Below are 22,284 nucleotides of genomic sequence, written 5' to 3' on the forward strand. Positions count from 1 at the left end.
CGGTCCCAGATCGGGGGCTACTCCTTCATGCTGTTTTGTTAGCAGGGGCAGGCTTCTTGGCCTGCTTACCCTTGTTCCAGCCTTGCATCGGTTTCCAGGCTGGTTTGGTCTGTGAGGTATTACCCTCTTGCTTAGAGGATGCAGAATTAGAGCCCGGTCCGTTCCTGAAATTACGAAAGGAACAAAAATTAGACTTATTCTTGGCTTTGAAAGGCCTATCTTGTGGGAGGGCGTGGCCCTTTCCCCCAGTGATGTCTGAGATAATCTCTTTCAATTCTGGCCCAAAGAGAGTTTTACCCTTAAAGGGGATATTAAGCAATTTTGTCTTGGATGATACATCCGCTGACCAAGACTTTAGCCAAAGCGCTCTGCGCGCCACAATCGCAAACCCTGAATTTTTCGCCGCTAATCTAGCTATTTGCAAAGCGGCATCTAAAATAAAAGAGTTAGCCAACTTAAGTGCGTGAACTCTGTCCATAACCTCCTCATATGGAGTCTCTCTACTGAGCGACTTTTCTAGTTCCTCGAACCAGAACCACGCTGCTGTAGTGACAGGAACAATGCACGAAATGGGTTGAAGAAGGTAACCTTGCTGTATAAAAATCTTTTTAAGCAAACCCTCCAATTTTTTATCCATAGGATCTTTGAAAGCACAATTATCCTCGATAGGAATAGTAGTGCGCTTGTTTAGAGTAGAAACTGCCCCCTCGACCTTAGGGACTGTCTGCCATAAGTCCTTTCTGGGGTCGACCATAGGAAATAATTTCTTAAATATAGGAGGGGGAACAAAAGGTATGCCGGGCTTCTCCCATTCCTTATTCACTATGTCCGCCACCCGCTTGGGTATAGGAAAAGCGTCGGGTGCACCGGAACCTCTAGGAACTTGTCCATCTTGCATAATTTTTCTGGAATGACCAGGTTGTCACAATCATCCAGAGTAGATAACACCTCCTTAAGCAATGCGCGGAGATGTTCTAATTTAAATTTAAATGTCACAACATCAGGTTCAGCCTGTTGGGAAATTTTTCCTGAATCTGAAATTTCCCCATCTGACAAAACCTCCCTCATGGTCCCTTCAGATTGGTGTGAGGGTAAGACAGAACAATTATCATCAGCGCTCCCTCCTGCTCTTCAGTGTTTAAAACAGAGCAATCGCGCTTTCTCTGATATGCAGGCATTTTGGATAAAATATTTGCTATGGAGTTATCCATTACAGCCGTCAATTGTTGCATGGTAATAAGCATTGGCGCGCTAGAAGTACTAGGGGCCTCCTGCGTGGGCAAAACTGGTGTAGACACAGAAGGAGATGATGTAGAACCATGTCTACTCCCTTCATCTGAAGAATCATCTTGGGCAACTTCATTATCTGTGACAGTACTGTCCTTACTTTGTTTGGACGCTTTGGCACAATGATCACATAATTTAGAAGGGGGAGACACATTGACTTTCATACATATAGAACATAGCAATCGCGCTTTCTCTGATATGCAGGCATTTTGGATAAAATATTTGCTATGGAGTTATCCATTACAGCCGTCAATTGTTGCATGGTAATAAGCATTGGCGCGCTAGAAGTACTAGGGGCCTCCTGCGTGGGCAAAACTGGTGTAGACACAGAAGGAGATGATGTAGAACCATGTCTACTCCCTTCATCTGAAGAATCATCTTGGGCAACTTCATTATCTGTGACAGTACTGTCCTTACTTTGTTTGGACGCTTTGGCACAATGATCACATAATTTAGAAGGGGGAGACACATTGACTTTCATACATATAGAACATAGCTTATCTGAAGGCACCGACATGTTAAACAGGCTTAAACTTGTCAGTAAAACACAAAAACCGTTTTAAAACAAAACCGTTACTGTCTCTTTAAATTTTAAACAGAGCACACTTTATTACTGAATATGTAAAAAAATATGAAGGAATTGTTCAAAATTTACCAAAATTTCACCACAGTGTCTTAAAGCATTAAAAGTATTGCACACCAATTTTCAGAGCTTTAACCCTTAAAATAACGAAACCGGAGCCGGTTACAGTTTTAACCCCTCTACAGTCCCAGCTACAGCCTTTGTTGCGACTCTACCAAGCCCAGAGGGGAATACGATACCAAATGACGCCTTCTAGGAACTTTTCCAACTATTTTCAGGTGCTCACACATGCATCTGCATGTCTTGCTCTCAAAAACAACTGCGCAGTAATGGCGCGAAAATGAGGCTCAGCCTACAACTGGGAAGGCCCTTCCTGACTAGAAAAGGTGTCTAACATAGTGCCTGACGTTAAAAAACGTTCCCCAAGTTTATAAATGTGAAAAACCAGCATAAACATGTATAAAATGCCCAAATAAAGCAATCGATTTTGCCCATAAAAGTGTCTACCAGTTTTATAGCCCATATTAAGCCCTTTATTCTGCTTGAGACTAAGAAAATGGCTTACCGGTCCCCATGAGGGGAAATGACAGCCTTCCAGCATTACACAGTCTTGTTAGAAATATGGCTAGTCATACCTTAAGCAGAAAAGTCTGCTAACTGTTTCCCCCAACTGAAGTTACTTCATCTCAACAGTCCTATGTGGAAACAGCAAAGGATTTTAGTTACTGTCTGCTAAAATCATCTTCCTCTCACAAACAGAATTCTTCATCTTTTTCTGTTTCAGAGTAAATAGTACATACCAGCACTATTTTAAAATAACAAAGTCTTGATAGTAGAATAAAAAAACTACAACTAAACACCACATACTCTTAACCATCTCCGTGGAGATGTTGCCTGTGCAACGGCAAAGAGAATGACTGGGGTGGGCGGAGCCTAGGAGGGACTATATGGCCAGCTTTGCTGGGACTCATTGCCATTTCCTGTTGGGGAAGAGATATTCCCACAAGCAAGGATGACGCCGTGGACCGGACACACCAATGTTGGAGAAATAACCCATTTGAAATGGTTCTCAGATGCCAGAGGACTCTTCTAGGGAAGCTGGATGTCTCAGTCTGTATTAAAACTGCGCAGTTAGAACGCTAAAATAGGCCCCTCCCACCATGTACTGGATGTCAGAGGGGCCTTAAGAAAATACTCCTAGGAGTATCTGACTAGCCATGTGGAAACTAGGCCCCAAATAAAGACTTATCTCCCTTAGAGAAAAAAACGTCCTATTTATGAAATCATGTAAACGTTTTGTCACTAAGCAATATGAATATTAACATGAGTATTACCCTGTTATGTAAGCATGATACCAGTCGCTGTTAAATCACTGCATCAGGCTTACCTCAATTACACAAGGCTCTGTCAGCATTTTCTAGAACTTATTACTCTCTCTAGAAATAAAAAATACTGAACATACCTCAAAGCAGGTAATCTGCAGGCCGTTCCCCCAACTGAAGTTTTCCCATATTCATCAGTTATGTGTGAGAACAGCAATGGACCTTAGTTACAAACCGCTAAGATCATCAAATCTCCAGGCAGAATTCTTCTTCTAATTTCTGCCTGAGAGAAAAACAGTACAACGCCGGTACCGTTCAAAAATAACAAACTTTTGATTGAAGGTAAAAACTACACTAAGTCACCACATATCTCTTGATACTTCCTTTCTTGTCAAGAGTTGCAAGAGAATGACTGGGGGTGGCAGTTAGGGGAGGAGCTATATAGACAGCTCTGCTGTGGGTGTCCTCTTGCAACTTCCTGTTGGGAAGGAGAATATCCCACAAGTAATGGATGAACCCGTGGACTGGATACACCACAAGAGAAAGAAATTTATCAGGTAAGCATAAATTTTGTTTTTATGCAAATTAGGCTAACAGTCGTAAAAATGAACCGCGATTTCAAATATAAATGCGACACGTAATTACGCTATTCAAAATTCATATATAAACCCAGGTGTTTTAAGGCTGCAGGTGAGAGGTATTGTTGTCTGTGATTGGTTTGACACAATTGCAAAGAGGCAGCCTTCAAGAAGGTCTTAGAAATTATCATATGAGCCATCCTAGGTTTAGCTTTCAACTAAGAATACCAAGAAAACAAAGCAAGTGTTAGAATTAAATCTGAAAGTAGTTTGAAATAACATGCCCTATTTAAAACAAGAAGGTTTTCTGTGGACTTGACTGTCCCTTTATATATTTTGGCATCAATGCCAAGCTGTGTTAACATTAGAATAATTTACACTCCAGTGGGTTCTAAAGAGATGAAGGTAATACAATTATGATTTCCCATTGTTCTCTCCTCCAAGTATTGTTGATTGTTTTGAGAACAAATTTAAAGTAAATAAGCAAGTATATGTTCACAATGTGATAAAGTAGCTACAAGCTCAATCCATTTGATTATGTTGTGGCTTGAAACTATTTCAAAAACACAAATAAACCTTAACAAACCAATATCATAGTATACTGTCCCTTTAACCTTGAGATGCTGCTTAAATGTATGTGTTTGTTAAGGCTTCCAAGGAGTTACGTTGCTTTTTTAGTCAGTGCAATGGATGAACCTGTGCACTGGATACACTTTACAAGAGAAACTACTCTTTATTGACACTTTCCGTGGACAAAAACATAATTTATGTAAGAACTTACCTGATAAATTAATTTCTTTCATATTAGCAAGAGTCCATGAGCTAGTGACGTATGGGATATACATTCCTACCAGAAGGGGCAAAGTTTCCCAAACCTCAAAATGCCTATAAATACACCCCTCACCACACCCACAATTCAGTTTAATGAATAGCCAAGAAGTGGGGTGATAAGAAAAAAGTGCGAAAGCATATAAAATAAGGAATTGGAATAATTGTGCTTTATACAAAAAAATCATAACCACCCCAAAAAAAGGGCGGGCCTCATGGACTCTTGCTAATATGAAAGAAATGAATTTATCAGGTAAGTTCTTACATAAATTATGTTTTCTTTCATGTAATTAGCAAGAGTCCATGAGCTAGTGACGTATGGGATAATGATTACCCAAGATGTGGATCTTTCCACGCAAGAGTCACTAGAGAGGGAGGGATAAAATAAAGACAGCCAATTCCTGCTGAAAATAATCCACACCCAAAATAAAGTTTAATGAAAAACATAAACAGAAGATTCAAACTGAAACCGCTGCCTGAAGTACTTTTCTACCAAAAACTGCTTCAGAAGAAGAAAATACATCAAAATGGTAGAATTTAGTAAAAGTATGCAAAGAGGACCAAGTTGCTGCTTTGCAAATCTGATCAATCGAAGCTTCATTCCTAAACGCCCAGGAAGTAGAAACTGACCTAGTAGAATGAGCTGTAATCCTTTGAGGCGGAGTTTTACCCGACTCGACATAGGCATGATGAATTAAAGATTTCAACCAAGATGCCAAAGAAATGGCAGAAGCTTTCTGGCCTTTTCTAGAACCGGAAAAGATAACAAATAGACTAGAAGTCTTTCGGAAAGACTTAGAAGCTTCAACATAATATTTCAAAGCTCTAACAACATCCAAAGAATGCAACGATTTCTCCTTAGAATTCTTAGGATTAGGACATAATGAAGGAACCACAATTTCTCTACTAATGTTGTTGGAATTCACAACTTTAGGTAAAAATTCAAAAGAAGTTCGCAACACCGCCTTATCCTGATGAAAAATCAGAAAAGGAGACTCACAAGAAAGAGCAGATAATTCAGAGACTCTTCTGGCAGAAGAGATCGCCAAAAGGAACAAAACTTTCCAAGAAAGTAATTTAATGTCCAATGAATGCATAGGTTCAAACGGAGGAGCTTGAAGAGCCCCCAGAACCAAATTCAAACTCCAAGGAGGAGAAATTGACTTAATGACAGGTTTTATATGAACCAAAGCTTGTACAAAACAATGAATATCAGGAAGATTAGCAATCTTTCTGTGAAAAAGAACAGAAAGAGCAGAGATTTGTCCTTTCAAAGAACTTGCGGATAAACCTTTATCTAAACCATCCTGAAGAAACTGTAAAATTCTCGGAATTCTAAAAGAATGCCAAGAAAAATGATGAGAAAGACACCAAGAAATATAAGTCTTCCAGACTCTATAATATATCTCTCTGGATACAGATTTACGAGCCTGTAACATAGTATTAATCACAGAGTCAGAGAAACCTCTTTGACCAAGAATCAAGCGTTCAATCTCCATACCTTTAAATTTAAGGATTTGAGATCCTGATGGAAAAAAGGACCTTGCGACAGAAGGTCTGGTCTTAGCGGAAGAGTCCACGGATGGCAAGAGGCCATCCGGACAAGATCCGCATACCAAAACCTGTGAGGCCATGCCGGAGCTACCAGCAGAACAAACGAGCATTCCTTCAGAATCTTGGAGATTACTCTTGGAAGAAGAACTAGAGGCAGAAAGATATAGGCAGGATGATACTTCCAAGGAAGTGATAATGCATCCACTGCTTCCGCCTGAGGATCCCGGGATCTGGACAGATACCTGGGAAGTTTCTTGTTTAGATGAGACGCCATCAGATCTATTTCTGGAAGCTCCCACATTTGAACAATCTGAAGAAATACCTCTGGGTGAAGAGACCATTCGCCCGGATGCAACGTTTGGCGACTGAGATAATCCGCTTCCCAATTGTCTATACCTGGGATATGAACCGCAGAGATTAGACAGGAGCTGGATTCCGCCCAAACCAAAATTCGAGATACTTCTTTCATAGCCAGAGGACTGTGAGTCCCTCCTTGATGTTTGATGTATGCCACAGTTGTGACATTGTCTGTCTGAAAACAAATGAACGATTCTCTCTTCAGAAGAGGCCAAGACTGAAGAGCTCTGAAAATTGCACGGAGTTCCAAAATATTGATCGGTAATCTCACCTCCTGAGATTCCCAAACTCCTTGTGCCATCAGAGATCCCCACACAGCTCCCCAACCTGTGAGACTTGCATCTGTTGAAATTACAGTCCAGGTCGGAAGCACAAAAGAAGCCCCCTGAATTAAACGATGGTGATCTGTCCACCATGTTAGAGAGTGTCATACAATCGGTTTTAAAGATATTAATTGAGATATCTTTGTGTAATCCCTGCACCATTGATTCAGCATACAGAGCTGAAGAGGTCGCATGTGAAAACGAGCAAAGGGGATCGCGTCCGATGCAGCAGTCATAAGACCTAGAATTTCCATGCATAAGGCTACCAAAGGGAATGATTGTGACTGAAGGTTTCGACAAGCTGAAATCAATTTTAGACGTCTCTTGTCTGTCAAAGACAGAGTCATGGACACTGAATCTATCTGGAAACCCAGAAAGGTTACCCTTGTCTGAGGAATCAATGAACTTTTTGGTGAATTGATCCTCCAACCATGATCTTGAAGAAACAACACAAGTCGATTCGTATGAGAATCTGCTAAATGTAAAGACTGAGCAAGTACCAAGATATCGTCCAAATAAGGAAATACCACAATACCCTGTTCTCTGATTACAGACAGAAGGGCACCGAGAACCTTTGTAAAAATTCTTGGAGCTGTAGCTAGGCCAAACGGCAGAGCCACAAACTGGTAATGCTTGTCCAGAAAAGAGAATCTCAGAAACTGATAATGATCTGGATGAATCGGGATATGCAGATATGCATCCTGTAAATCTATTGTGGACATATAATGTCCTTGCTGAACAAAAGGCAAGATAGTCCTTACAGTTACCATTTTGAACGTTGGTATCCTTACATAACGATTCAATATTTTTAGATCCAGAACTGGTCTGAAGGAATTCTCCTTCTTTGGTACAATGAAGAGATTTGAATAAAACCCCATCCCCTGTTCCAGAACTGGAACTGGCATAATTACTCCAGCCAACTCTAGATCTGAAACACAATTCAGAAATGCTTGAGCTTTCACTGGATTTACTGGGACACGGGAAAGAAAAAATCTCTTTGCAGGAGGTCTCATCTTGAAACCAATTCTGTACCCTTCTGAAACAATGTTCTGAATCCAAAGATTGTGAACAGAATTGATCCAAATTTCTTTGAAAAAAACGTAACCTGCCCCCTACCAGCTGAGCTGGAATGAGGGCCGCACCTTCATGTGGACTTAGAATCTGGCTTTGCTTTTCTAGAAGGCTTGGATTTATTCCAGACTGGAGATGGTTTCCAAACTGAAACTGCTCCTGAGGATGAAGGATCAGGCTTTTGTTCTTTGTTGAAACGAAAGGAACGAAAACGATTATTAGCCCTGTTTTTACCCTTAGATTTTTTATCCTGTGGTAAAAAAGTTCCTTTCCCACCAGTAACAGTTGAGATAATAGAATCCAACTGAGAACCAAATAATTTGTTACCCTGGAAAGAAATGGAAAGTAGAGTTGATTTAGAAGCCATATCAGCATTCCAAGTTTTAAGCCATAAAGCACTTCTAGCTAAAATAGCTAGAGACATAAACCTGACATCAACTCTGATAATATAAAAAATGGCATCACAGATAAAATTATTAGCATGTTGAAGAAGAATAATAATATTATGAGAATCATGATCTGTTACTTGTTGCGCTAAAGTTTCCAACCAAAAAGTTGAAGCTGCAGCAACATCAGCCAATGATATAGCAGGTCTAAGAAGATTACCTGAACACAGATAAGCTTTTCTTAGAAAGGATTCAATTTTCCTATCTAAAGGATCCTTAAACGAAGTACCATCTGACGTAGGAATAGTAGTACGTTTAGCAAGGGTAGAAATAGCCCCATCAACTCTAGGGATTTTGTCCCAAAATTCTAATCTGTCAGACGGCACAGGATATAATTGCTTAAAACGTTTAGAAGGAGTAAATGAATTACCCAATTTATCCCATTCTCTGGAAATTACTTCAGAAATAGCACTAGGAACAGGAAAAACTTCTGGAATAACCACAGGAGATTTAAAGACCTTATCTAAACGTTTAGAATTAGTATCAAGAGGACCAGAATCCTCAATTTCTAAAGCAATTAGTACTTCTTTAAGTAAAGAACGAATAAATTCCATTTTAAATAAATATGAAGATTTATCAGCATCAATCTCTGAGACAGAATCCTCTGAACCAGAAGAGTCATCAGAATCAGAATGATGATGTTCATTTAAAAATTCATCTGTATAAAGAGAAGTTTTAAAAGATTTTTTATGTTTACTAGAAGGAGGAATAACAGACATAGCCTTCTTGATGGATTCAGAAACAAAATCTCTTATGTTATCAGGAACATTCTGAACCTTAGATGTTGATGGAACTGCAACAGGTAATGGTACATTACTAAAGGAAATATTATCTGGATTAACAAGTTTGTCATGACAATTAATACAAACAACAGCTGGAGGAATAGCTACCAAATGTTTACAGCAGATACACTTAGCTTTGGTAGTTCCAGCACCAGACAACGATTTTCCTGAAGTATCTTCTGACTCAGACATCTTGCAATATGTAAGAGAAAAAAAAACATATAAAGCAAAATTGATCAAATTCCTTAAATGACAGTTTCAGGAATGGGAAAAATGCCAATGAACAAGCTTCTAGCAACCAGAAGCAAAGAAAAAATGAGACTTAAATAATGTGGAGACAAAAGCGACGCCCATATTTTTTAGCGCCCAATAAGACGCCCACATTATTTGGCGCCTAAATGCTTTTTGGCGCCAAAAATGACGCCACATCCGGAACGCCGACATCTTTGGCGCAAAAGAACGTCAAAAAATGACGCAACTTCCGGCGACACGTATGACGCCGGAAACAGAAAAGATTTTTGGCGCCAAAAAAGTCAGCGCCAAGAATGACGCAATAAAATTAAGCATTTTCAGCCCCCGCGAGCCTAACAGCTCACAGGGAAAAAAAGTCAAAATTTTTAAGGTAAGAAAAAATAATTGATTCAAGTGCATTATCCCAAATATGAAACTGACTGTCTGAAAATAAGGAATGTTGAACATCCTGAGTCAAGGCAAATAAATGTTTGAATACATATATTTAGAACTTTATAAACAAAGTGCCCAACCATAGCTTAGAGTGTCACAGAAAATAAGACTTACTTACCCCAGGACACTCATCTACATGTTTGTAGAAAGCCAAACCAGTACTGAAACGAAAATCAGCAGAGGTAATGGTATATAAATAAGAGTATATCGTCGATCTGAAAAGGGAGGTAAGAGATGAATCTCTACGACCGATAACAGAGAACCTATGAAATAGACCCCGTAGAAGGAGATCACTGCATTCAAAATAGGCAATACTCTCCTCACATCCCTCTGACATTCACTGCACGCTGAGAGGAAAACCGGGCTCCAACCTGCTGCGGAGCGCATATCAACGTAGAATCTAGCACAAACTTACTTCACCACCTCCATAGGAGGCAAAGTTTGTAAAACTGAATTGTGGGTGTGGTGAGGGGTGTATTTATAGGCATTTTGAGGTTTGGGAAACTTTGCCCCTCCTGGTAGGAATGTATATCCCATACGTCACTAGCTTATGGACTCTTGCTAATTACATGAAAGAAATACTGGTGTAAGTTACTTACGACTGAAATGTGTATTTGCGCACATTTCAGAAGATCTCCAGTTTGTCCTACTTATGCCAGTTTAGCATCTAACAGCGCAGTATATGTAATACCCCAATGTGCAAGGTGAAATTATGGCCGAAACCTGGGAACTTGCGCCAAAACCTGTGCCATATAGGTGATCGCGCCCTTGGTATATGTAGGAATACTATAGGCTAAATCAGCTATTTCAAATGCCAATATAAAGGCTAAGGAGCTATTTGTAAAATAGATAATTGGGAACAAATTAAAGGAACTTTTTTGGGTAATTTGTCCCTTTAATATAGTAACGAATAAGGACAGAAAATATTTGATATATTCAGAAAGTTTAAGCTATTGTTATATACTAAAGCTAAGAATTTTATAGTTAAGTAGCTCATGTCTATTATTTTTTTTTTTTTTTAAACACCCCTCACTTTTTAAAATGCAAACAATACTCCAAAGTGTAGTATTATTGCACAACAATGGAATAAACCAAAATATTAGTGTGTATTAAAAAATATCAATAAAGATGAGGCTTCCGGTGGAGATTTTCCAATGCCATTTACACTTGACATCAAGGTTGGAGCCAGGTGTGGAATCTAAGGGAGTTTGGCTTACCCCTCGCTCGGAAGTCTGAAGCACAGGGTCATACATGCTATACAGGACTCCAAGGCTGCAATTGCTACCACTAGATACCACAGTACCTGCTATCTAAAAAGTAGTGGAGCTTTTGTCCCTGCATGGCCGCGAGTCTGTACAGTCTATGTTGAACCATCACCTGAGAAGGGTAACATGAGTACAAAAGCGTGTCAAGGAACTAGGCCTTAAATACCCATAAAGAGGGCCGTAGTAGGCAGCATAATAATAGTGAAGAAGCCTGCGGGGGCTGGAGATAAAGGATTAGCATGGAAGCTGTTTTATATTTTACATGCTGTGATCTGTTTCTTTCGGCACTACATTGATAATCTGATAAATGATATCTGTAAGAAACAGTGAGAAGAGAAGCTCGTAAATCAGTCTACTCATAATTCTTTTCCACTTTGCTAGGTTTATGCTTCCCCAGCATTAACCCCTTGTGGCCTGGGTATAAATATGAGAATTTGTGTATATAATGTTTATAAAAGAAGCTGTTAACTTGATATACTGTCTCTGAGAGAAATAATTGTGGGTAATAAAGTACTCCTGCAAATATTGTTGTCCCTGAAAGAGAGAAGATAGGAATGAGGGGAGGGAAGCAGAAGGAAAAAGAAGCAGAGAAAAAGAAAGGAACTCCCTATAACTTTGTTGAATAAAGATAATTTGAATAAGTTGAGAGAATCTATGTTGTGGACTTTGAAAACTGGAAGCAGAGTTTTATTTGAGTGGAATCTGTGTAAAGAATTTAGAGTTTTTAGTTTTTTGTTTAATTTGATACATTACACAGAATAGATCTTCCATCTAAACTATAAGTTTAATGTATAAGCAAATATTGGTATTGTGATTAGAATCAATATCTACCTAACCTTACTTAAAAGAGTTTATTATCACTAGATAATTAATAAGCTGATTAATATAGTGGTAAGGGTCTCACCTAGAGCAGTATTTTAAAGACAGTCTTGTCTTAATCACATATTTCACTTTTGTAAATTTAAAAAGGTTTCAGGAACAACATTAGCACAGAAGGAAAAGAGAAAACATTTTAAGGCCAGATTACGGCACATTAACAATTACGCGCAAGCGAAAAGGGATTTATCACGGGTGTTTGCCTGCATCAGGGTTACCGCTCATATTACATGTGATCGCTTGAACACAATTGCGAATTATGCTAGAATGATTACGCATCCTCAGAGCTCTGGTTAACTGTTTCACAAACAAAAAAGAATCACAAAACACATCAAATATACATTACAAAGTACAGTTACACATAATAACACCATCTCATACAAATTATTAAAAAAAAATTGCACAAAAAAGTTATAAGGGCTCAAAGATATGAGGTCTCTGGTGTTAGGAAAAAAAAAAAAGGTTTCTGAAGGGAATTTTCTAGACTTTACATTTCTTTATGCTTTAATAGAAAAAAGGAAAAAATATTTTCACTTTTAAGTCGATTCACCATAGCAAGGATATCATTTTTGGTGCTATCCCAAGGTCATATCAAGCAACAGTTTTAGTTTTAGTTACTGTCTTACTTATCTGAACAAATCAGTGTATGTTAGTTTTGAATAGAAACATTTGTGCAATGTACGTGGAATAGAGAAATGCTTCTAATAAACCCTATCATTGTCTTAGTGATAGCTTTTACTCTACAAGCGTGGACAATGAGCATATATACTTGCACCCTACATACCTACACTAAAGCACAGTATGCATTTATGTTACATAATTAATACTAGACTTACCTTCTCGGATAGCAGTAAAGGGTACTCCTTCCTCTGTCTTCATACTGATGACTTTCAAAGCCACCAGCTGCCCATTGATCCTAGAAAATGTTAGCAAGAGAGTCTTAGTAAAACAATTGCAGACAAGTGGCCTTGTGTATAAAGCTAAACTACTTGAGGATCCAGAATTTCAGTCATTGGCTGTCAGTGTTTTAAAGCTGTATTAGTGCTAGGTTACTGTCACAGCTAGAAGGTCCAGCATTGCATTGCAGTTGTAAGTACTGATGTCCCAACAAACAGGGCAGCATCTATTAAGTCAGACATGTCATATACTGTATTTGATCTCTCCCTGCTAAACTGTCACCACCTCTTTCAATATAGGGTAGATTTGGTTCTAACTAAAACCTCTGCGCTGAATTTACCTACAAAAATCCATGAAGAAATTGTTTTTTTGTGTTCTGTCCTGCTGGCTAAAATGGGCTGAGTGAGACCTTAAAAAGGACATGAAACCGAAAAATGTTTCATTCATGATTCAAATAAATCATATATTTTTAACAACTTTCCAATTTACTTCTATTATCAATTTTGCTTAATTCTTTTGGTATCCTAATGTACTACTGGAAACTAACTAAACACATCAGACAAAAGCTATATATAAGCAGCCATCACTCATCAGCTAGCCCCCTGCTACTGAGCCTATCAAGATATGTTTTTCAACAAAGAACTAAGCAAATTAGATCATATAAATAAATGGGAAAGTTTATTAAAATTGTATACACTAGATGAATCATAAGAGAACATTTTTGGGTTTCCTGTCCCTTTAAACCGAAAATATTGGGGAGTTACAAAACAAAGTGCTTGAAGAATTAGCATGATGGAAGGTTCTGTGTGATAAATAGAACATGATTAGTGCCACCATGTTGAAATCTCTTTCACTACTTTCCAGTGCTGATGTGTTTGCACAGGTGCAGCAACTCTCCTTTAGATACCTGCAGTGTAACCTAGGTTCTGTAATGACCGCACCCATGATTAGAAGGCGATTCATAAAATGTATTTAGTGTCCCTTTAATGCACATTAAGGCACATAAAAGTTCTCTGATGCACTGGAGTGTTCTATTATTTCTCTACTACAGGTCTATAACTACGTGTTTAATCCCCCCAAAGTAGTTAAACACATAGTTATAGTTTACTCTGGAGCAGCAATGGTCGTCATGCACTACAACACATTCTCTTCATGAAAGGGAATTGCCAATTGCAACATATGAACAGCGATTCCCCTGCAGACCCACTCAGTGGAGGCAATAGTGGTTGGCACTCCCAGAGCTACATGGGAGTGGTGGATGTTTTTGGAAGTTTTTTGTGAATTTTGACTGTACCCACAAACACTTTTTATTTTTATTTTTTGAGTTTCACATTTACTAACACTATTGGAGAACAATTCACCACATTTCTGCACTTGCACTTTGGACATTTCAAGCCATAGGAGGGCTGTGTATACTTGAAGATCTAATATAATCATTTTTTGTTTGGACATATTATAATTTTTAATTTTTTGTTTGGATTTATTTTTTTCCTCACATATTTGTAAATATTAATTTTGTCATCCAGATCGTTTTATCGATCAACATTTTTTCAAAGCACATATTGTTCATTGTAGATTGTTTCAGCTCTGTCGACTATTGATCTTAACTTTTTAATGTATAACATGTTTTTATATTTATAGTCATGGATCCATGCAGTAGATTGTAGTTGAATTTATGTTTTTTATATTTCATATGTCGGATTTTGATGATCTATTTTAATCTGTGATATTAAAATACCATTGTTTTTAACCTTTCTAAACGTATTCTATTATCTATCTTAAGAGTAGACCTTGCCTATATTGTGGCGCTCCTTCAGACAATTATCTTGTTGATATAGCCCAGTCCACTCCTTTCTTTCTCTATGGGCATTCTTATGCCTGAGGTTCAACCTGCACCTGCGGACTATAACAGGAGGGCAAGGCATTTAACACCTGTCCCAACTGGAGTTATTGTGAGTTTCCGTAATCCTATGGTGTGGGATCTCCAGAGCCTCCTCATCGTATTTGGTTGTCGACGTTACCAACCTGACTTTACAGCTACACCCTCCATTCAAATTCATTGACATTATTGCTGACATATACCCCAGACATGGAATTGGCTAATTTATTGATAGAAATCTATGAGGGGTCTAAAACAACCACTACTCCACCTCATAGTTTAACCCCTTTCTTTTTGGGATCGTATCTTAGTACTCATATGTTTATCACGCTGTCCAAAATGCATATTTGGTAGCAGAACTGATAGATATGTAGATAGAGCAGTTAGACATAAGTTGTTATTGTGTAATGTTGCACTGTTAATAATAGTTAATTTAATATATGACAATTTTTAACTGTAGGGTCTGGTAACTGAAAGTGCTTAGCTAACGTTTGGTCAGAATAATTGAAGATCTCTAAATTTGTTGGGCTTACAAGTGAGTCCATTCAAATGTTCCATTGATAAACTGAGTGTTATTATAGCCTCTTTAACCTCTAAGGTCACTAGATGTTTTTATGACTAACATTTATTTGGTATTAACCAGTTGTAAAGTGTATATATAACAGGTTTTCTTTTCTCTTACAAGTCATATGACCTAGCTTATCAAGATATTAAGTAATCCACTTTTATTAGCTAACAAGCTGTTGATAAATAATTTCCTTTAACCTTATATTCAACCCTTTTTGAGTTTGAAGACCAAATAAAAATACTCTTACAATTGGAGATATACCCATGTTACGTTAATAAGGAGCTAAACTTATTATATATAGTAACCAATCAATGAGCATTACGTATTAACAAATATGGCTGGGTATAGGGCCTGTACCCAAGTGGCAAAGGCTAATAATACTAAAAGAAGAAAAATTTTCTTATATTATAAACCTAATGCAACAATATTTTTGTCCTGAACCAACATAGGTTTTGGTTTATATCATTGCTGCAGAGATTAATATATTCTTATGGTCTGATTAAAGTTCCCCCTACATTTATAATATTTCTTTGCCTGTTAGTGTGTAACATATCGGATACAAGACTAGGCTTCTGTGCACATCATATCCTAGTGTGTAACATATTGGATACAAGACTAGGCTTCTGAGCACATCATATCCTAGTGTGTAACATATTGGATACAAGACTAGGCTTCTGTGCACATAATATCCTAGTGTGTAACATATCGGATACAAGACTAGGCTTCTGTGCACATCATATCCTAGTGTGTAACATATCGGATACAAGACTAGGCTTCTGTGCACATCATATCCTAGTGTGTAACATATCGGATACAAGACTAGGCTTCTGTGCACATCATATCCTAGTGTGTAACATATCGGATACAAGACTAGGCTTCTGTGCACATCATATCCTAGTGTGTAACATATCGGATACAAGACTAGGCTTCTGTGCACATCATATCCTAGTTTGTAACATATCGGATACAAGACTAGGCTTCTGTGCACATCATATCCTAGTGTGTAACATATCGGATACAAGACTAGGCTTCTGTGCACATCATATCCTAGTGTGTAACATATCGGATACAAGACTAGGCTTCTGTGCACATCATATCCTAGTGTGTAACATATCGGATACAAGACTAGGCTTCTGTGCACATCATATCCTAGTGTGTAACATATCGGATACAAGACTAGGCTTCTGTGCACATCATATCCTAGTGTGTAACATATCGGATACAAGACTAGGCTTCTGTGCACATCATATCCTAGTTTGTAACATATCGGATACAAGACTAGGCTTCTGTGCACATCATATCCTAGTGTGTAACATATCGGATACAAGACTAGGCTTCTGTGCACATCATATCCTAGTGTGTAACATATCGGATACAAGACTAGGCTTCTGTGCACATCATATCCTAGTGTGTAACATATCGGATACAAGACTAGGCTTCTGTGCACATCATATCCTAGTGTGTAACATATCGGATACAAGACTAGGCTTCTGTGCACATCATATCCTAGTGTGTAACATATCGGATACAAGACTAGGCTTCTGTGCACATCATATCCTATAATTTGATCTTATAATCAAAACTTCTATTATATGCTGCTGGTCCCTTATACTCCCTATAGTGGGAGTGGTCTATTTGATGTTTGACAGTTTTTTCTTTTACATATATGCGCTATAATAAGCTGACAAGTGACCCTATTGCTGAATGGTTTTATAAAAACATCTTGATCCTGTTAATGTGCCGGAAACTTTAGCCCCCCCACCCCTTATAGTGCTCTGGCATATTTGATTTTGCCCAGAGACTTATTTGCGGTTTCTCTAGTAAACACTGCCATTAATAATATATTTATCTATTTTAATATCCATACCTAGGATGATATTATATGCTCTCAACTAAATCCATAGGGGCTGATTTATCAAGGGCCGAATGGCCCCTGATGCCCCTGTTTCCACTCGAGCCTTCTGGCTCGCCGGAAACAGCCGTTATAAAGCAGCAGTCTTAAGACCGCTGCTCCTTAACTGGGCCACAGCCTCTGAGGCTGCGGACATCAATCCGCCCGATCCTATATGATCGGGTTGATTGACACCCCCTGCTAGTGTCCCATTCGCCGCAAATCTGCAGGGGGCAGCATTGCACTAGCAGTTCACTAGAACTGCTTGTACAATGTTAAATGCTGACAGCGTGTGCTGTCGGCATTCAGCTATGTCTGGCAGACATGATACGCTACAGCGTATCATGTCCGCCAGACTTTGATAAATCGTCCCCATAGTCCCTGTGTCTGAATTTGTACATGAAAACATTGTATAGCAGTTGGGTGTTTTTATTCATTTCTAAGCTATTCCAATCAGTAAGAAGAGCTGATGACGCAATTAAAAAAATGTATAAATTAGAAAAATTAAAAAATCTTGTAAAGCTCGAGAGATAAAGGGAAATAAATGAAAACACATTTTTTCACTTAACCAATAATATTAATTCATGAACTGTGTGAAATTGGCGTCATATTGTTGCGATTCATTTTATAATTAATGTGTTCAAACATCCATACACTTCATTGTAGTCACTTTAATTATTTTGACTTGAAAACAAAACACAACAATCTGGTTTAAGAACATATAACCATAGAATGTGTAAGAGCATTAACATTAACAAAAAAAATGTGTGAAAAGCCAAGAAATATCAGTTAAATAAGCAAAATTAGTTTTCAACAGGTCCAAAGTGGAAAAATTTGTCAAAAAACGTCTGATTAATAGAAATATTGATTTAGAATTGTCCCCATAAATGGTATAGTGGGTGTTTTCATGCATTTGAAAAGTGTCAGATAATTATTGTGAGATTTTGAAATGGGTTCAGATTTCAAAACCATGCAATAAACATGCAATGCAGTTAGCAGGGGGAACATTCATTAATTGGAATAGGGACCATAGATCAAGGCATAGGGGCCTTTCTATCAAGCTCCGGAGCTTTAGGGCCCGTGTTTCTGGCGAGCCTGCAAGAGCAGACAAATTGGACTGAATTGTGTGAAATCTAGAGTAAGTGAGCAGAATTTAAAATCATTATGGGATAGAAAGGCTTTATGTTTTCCATTATTTTATTTTGAATTATTTGTTGCACAGCATTAAAGTGAAGGTAAACTTTGATGAATGAAAGCCCGTTTTTTTAAAAATACTATTAAAAACAGGGGCACTTTCATTCATCAAAGTTTAGAAAGCAACCGTTTTGTTTATAAACTTACCTTTGTTCTTTTCACAGCCATAGCAGCTTCCCCCACATGGAGATTCTCTCTTCACACATCATCAATGACTAATCCGGCTTCCTCCAATCACGGCTTTCCCCCCAGGTGAGTCATTGCCTAAGGTCATCCCGTGATTGGAGGAAGCCGGATTAGTCATTACTGTGAAGAAAGGATCTCCGGGTGGGGGAAGCTGCTCTGGCTGTGAAAAGAGCAAAGGTAAGTTTTTAAACAAAACGTCTGCTTTCTAAACTTTGATGAATGAAAGTGCCCCTGTTTTTAATAGTAATCTTAAAAACCGGGCTTTCATTCATCAAAGTTTACCTTCACTTTAACTATTTTTGCATTAATAGCAATAACTAAAGTAAAGAGAAAAATGTATTTTTTATTAGATTCTAAATATATTTACTGTCCAAACCATTATAGTGTTCTTACATATAATACGGTAACGCCAGCGCCTTTTGGTTTACTTACATTTAAACATATGGGGCTAGATTATGAGTGGAGCGCAAATGTTTGCGCCTGAGCGATAAGGGGTATATTATGAGGGTTTGCGCTCATCGGGCTTACTACTGGTATTACGAGTTGAAAGTAAATGCGATCGCATTAGCACAATCACAATTTACGCTAGAATCATTACCGCGACTGCAGAGCTCTGGTTAACTGTTTCGCGAAACATAAAAGTTGCACAAAACACATCAAAAATACATTACAAAATACAGTTACACTCATAATAACACTGTCTAATACAACTTATTTAAAAAAACATTACACAAAAAAGTTATAAAGGCAAAGGGATTTAACATTGAGACACATACATATACATCTCTAAAGATGTATATGTATGTGTGTATATATATATATATATATATATATATACACACAGTCATGGCCAAAAATATTGGCACCCTTGCAATTCTGTCAGATAATGCACCACTTCGCCCAGAAAATTGTTAGAATTACAAATGTTTAGGCATTCTCATGTTTATTTCTTTTGTTTTGGTATGACACCAAAAAAGTAGAGAAAAAAAGCCAAATCTGACACATTCCACGTAAAACTCCAAGAATGAACTGGAGAAAATTATTTGCACCTTTTTTAAAATTGTAAGAAATAATTGCATTCCACATTTGTGATGCTCCTGTAATTTGTAATTAGGCTCACCTGTATCCATTAACAGGTGCTGACAATAAAGAAATCACACCAGCACCCAGTTGAAATGGTGAAAAATTTACTCAACCTTACTGTTGTGTGTCTCTGTGTGCCTCACTGAGCATGGAAAAGAGAAAGAGCAGCAAAGAATTGTCTGACGATTTAAGAACAAAAATTGTAGAAAAGCATGGACAATCTCAAGGTTATAAGTCTATCTCAAGAGATCTTACTGTTCCTGTGTCCACTGTGTGAAACATTGTCAAGAAGTTTACAGCCCATGGCACTGTAGCTAATCTCCCTGGACGTGGACAAAAGATAAAAATTGATCAAAAGATTGCAACGAAGGACTGTTCGAATGGTGGATAAAGAACCTTGATCAACTTCTAGACAAATTCAAGCTGACCTTCAGGCACAGGGAACAAATGTGTCAGCTCGCACTATATGTTGCCATCTGAATAAAAAGGGACACTATGGTAGGAGACCCAGGAGGACTCTATTGCAGGCACAGAAACATAAAAAAGCCAGATTGGAGTTTGCCAAAACTTACCTGAGGAAGCCAAAATCGTTTTTGGGGGAATGTGCTGTGGACAGACGAAACAAAATGACAGCTTTTCAATAAAGCCCATCATTCTACGGTTTTCAGAAAAAGAAATGAGGCTTTTAAAGAAAAGAAACAGTCCCTACAGTCAAACATGGTGGAGGTTCAATTATGTTTTGGAGTTGCTTTGCAGCTTCAGGCACTGGATGTCTTGACTGTGTACATGGCATTATGATATCTGAAGACTACCAAAGAATTCTGTGGTGCAATGTAGGGCCCAGTATCAGAAAATTGGGTCTCTGTCAGAGGTCATGGGTCTTACAGCAGAACAATGACCCAAAGCACACGTCAAAAAGCACCCAGAAATGGTTTAAGACAAAGCACTGAAGAGTACTGAACTGGCCAGCAATGAGTCCAGGGGGCCTAATTATCATAGTGCGAGCAGACATGATCCGATATTGCGGATCATGTCTGCTGCACACCTATAAATGCTGACAGCATAGCCTGTCAGCATTTATCATTGCACTAGCAGTTCTTGTGAACTACTGGTGCAATGTCGCCACCTGCTGCTAGCAGGGGGTGTCAATCACCCGATTGTATTCGATCAGGTTGATTTCTGTCCGCCGCCTCAGAGCAGGCGGACAAGTTATGGAGCAGCAGTCTTTAGAACGCTGCTTCATAACTTCTGTTTCAGCTTCATAAATATGCCCCCAGATCTCAATCCCATAGAGCACCTGTGAAGAGATCTCAAAACAGCAGTTGAGAAAAGGAACCCTTCCAGTCTGAGAGACCTGGAGCAGTTGGCGAAAGAAAAGTGGTCCAAATTTCCAGTAGAGAGGTGTAAGAAACTCATTGATGGTTACAGGAAGCGATTGATTTCAGTTATTTTTTCCAAGGCGTGTGCTACCAAATATTAAATTGAGGGTGCCAATAATTTTGTCCAGTCCATTTTTGGAGTTTTGCGTGGAATGTGTCAGATTTAGCTTTTTTTCCCCCCACTTTTTGTGTCATACCAATACAAGCAAAATAAATAAACATGAGAATGCCTAAACATTTGTAATTGCAACAATTTTATGGGCGAAGTGGTGCATTATCTGACAGAAATGCAGGGGTGCCAATATTTTTTTATGTGTGTGTGGTACATATGTATTTATGTAATTTTACGTGTATATATGTCTTTACAGACAAGACATAAACACTTTAATACATATGTAGACACACATATATATTGTGCATACATATATGTGCATTGACACCCTTTGCTGTTAAGTAGATGAAAACATGGAAAATCCTATTTATGCAATATTCATTTTTAATAAAGCCTTCAACTATGTATATACTGTAAATATTTCACATTCCAATGTTCTGCACATAGCACCGGGGTGCACATCAAAGAGATCCTGAATAATTCACAGATCCAACATATCGCAAAAAGGAAGGCACTCGCCGGGTTTAATAAGGATAACGTTTTATTCCTTATGAAGTAACGTTTTGGAGTTTTACCTCCGTTTTCAAACTGACAACAAGAATCAATGCTATACACAGCCTTAAATACCCCTTCACCATAATCACCTAGTGCAGGTGTTGCACAACACTTAGCACGCATCATCAGATAGTGCCCGTAACTTAGCAACCAGCAACAAACAACTTTAAGTGAACACCTTTCACTACAACTAATAATGAACGTGTAAAACTAACTTATTTAAAAACAATTGAATTGCTGCAATATTACAACTATTCGCGCTAATAAGGTAACTAAATACAATAATATATGTCTCGAGCACAGCAATTTATACAGTACTTTGTATACTAAACTGCATTACTAACTCAGGACTAATATGTACAGGATATAACCTCCATAATATACCGAAAACATCCACACATTTCCTAAGTCCAGTATTCTAATTTCTAGAAACAGATACAAACGGCACTCAAAGGATTGCTAATCTCGGCTGTCCTGCATCAAAGGATGACATGAAATCTCTTTGTCATGCCAAACCTCAGCCATCTTGTTCTTCGCCGCCATTTTGTCTTAGGCATCCATCTTGGGTAATGAATCTTTTATTA

General features: G+C 38.2%; 1 protein-coding gene across 5 annotated transcripts in view; it reads right to left on the reverse strand.

Annotated features, from left to right (window-relative positions):
* CDK15 (cyclin dependent kinase 15) overlaps positions 1-22,284 on the reverse strand; it is a 657,391-nt gene that overhangs the window by 488,026 nt on the left and 147,081 nt on the right. For all 5 annotated transcript variants that reach the window (XM_053698694.1, XM_053698693.1, XM_053698697.1 and 2 more), the window contains one exon: positions 12,793-12,872. In XM_053698694.1, coding sequence (XP_053554669.1) covers positions 12,793-12,872 — 80 coding nt within the window. The remainder of the gene's footprint in view (positions 1-12,792; positions 12,873-22,284) is intronic.

This window comes from Bombina bombina, chromosome 1 (genome assembly GCF_027579735.1).
Source record: "Bombina bombina isolate aBomBom1 chromosome 1, aBomBom1.pri, whole genome shotgun sequence".
Classification (NCBI taxonomy): Eukaryota; Metazoa; Chordata; class Amphibia; order Anura; family Bombinatoridae; genus Bombina; species Bombina bombina.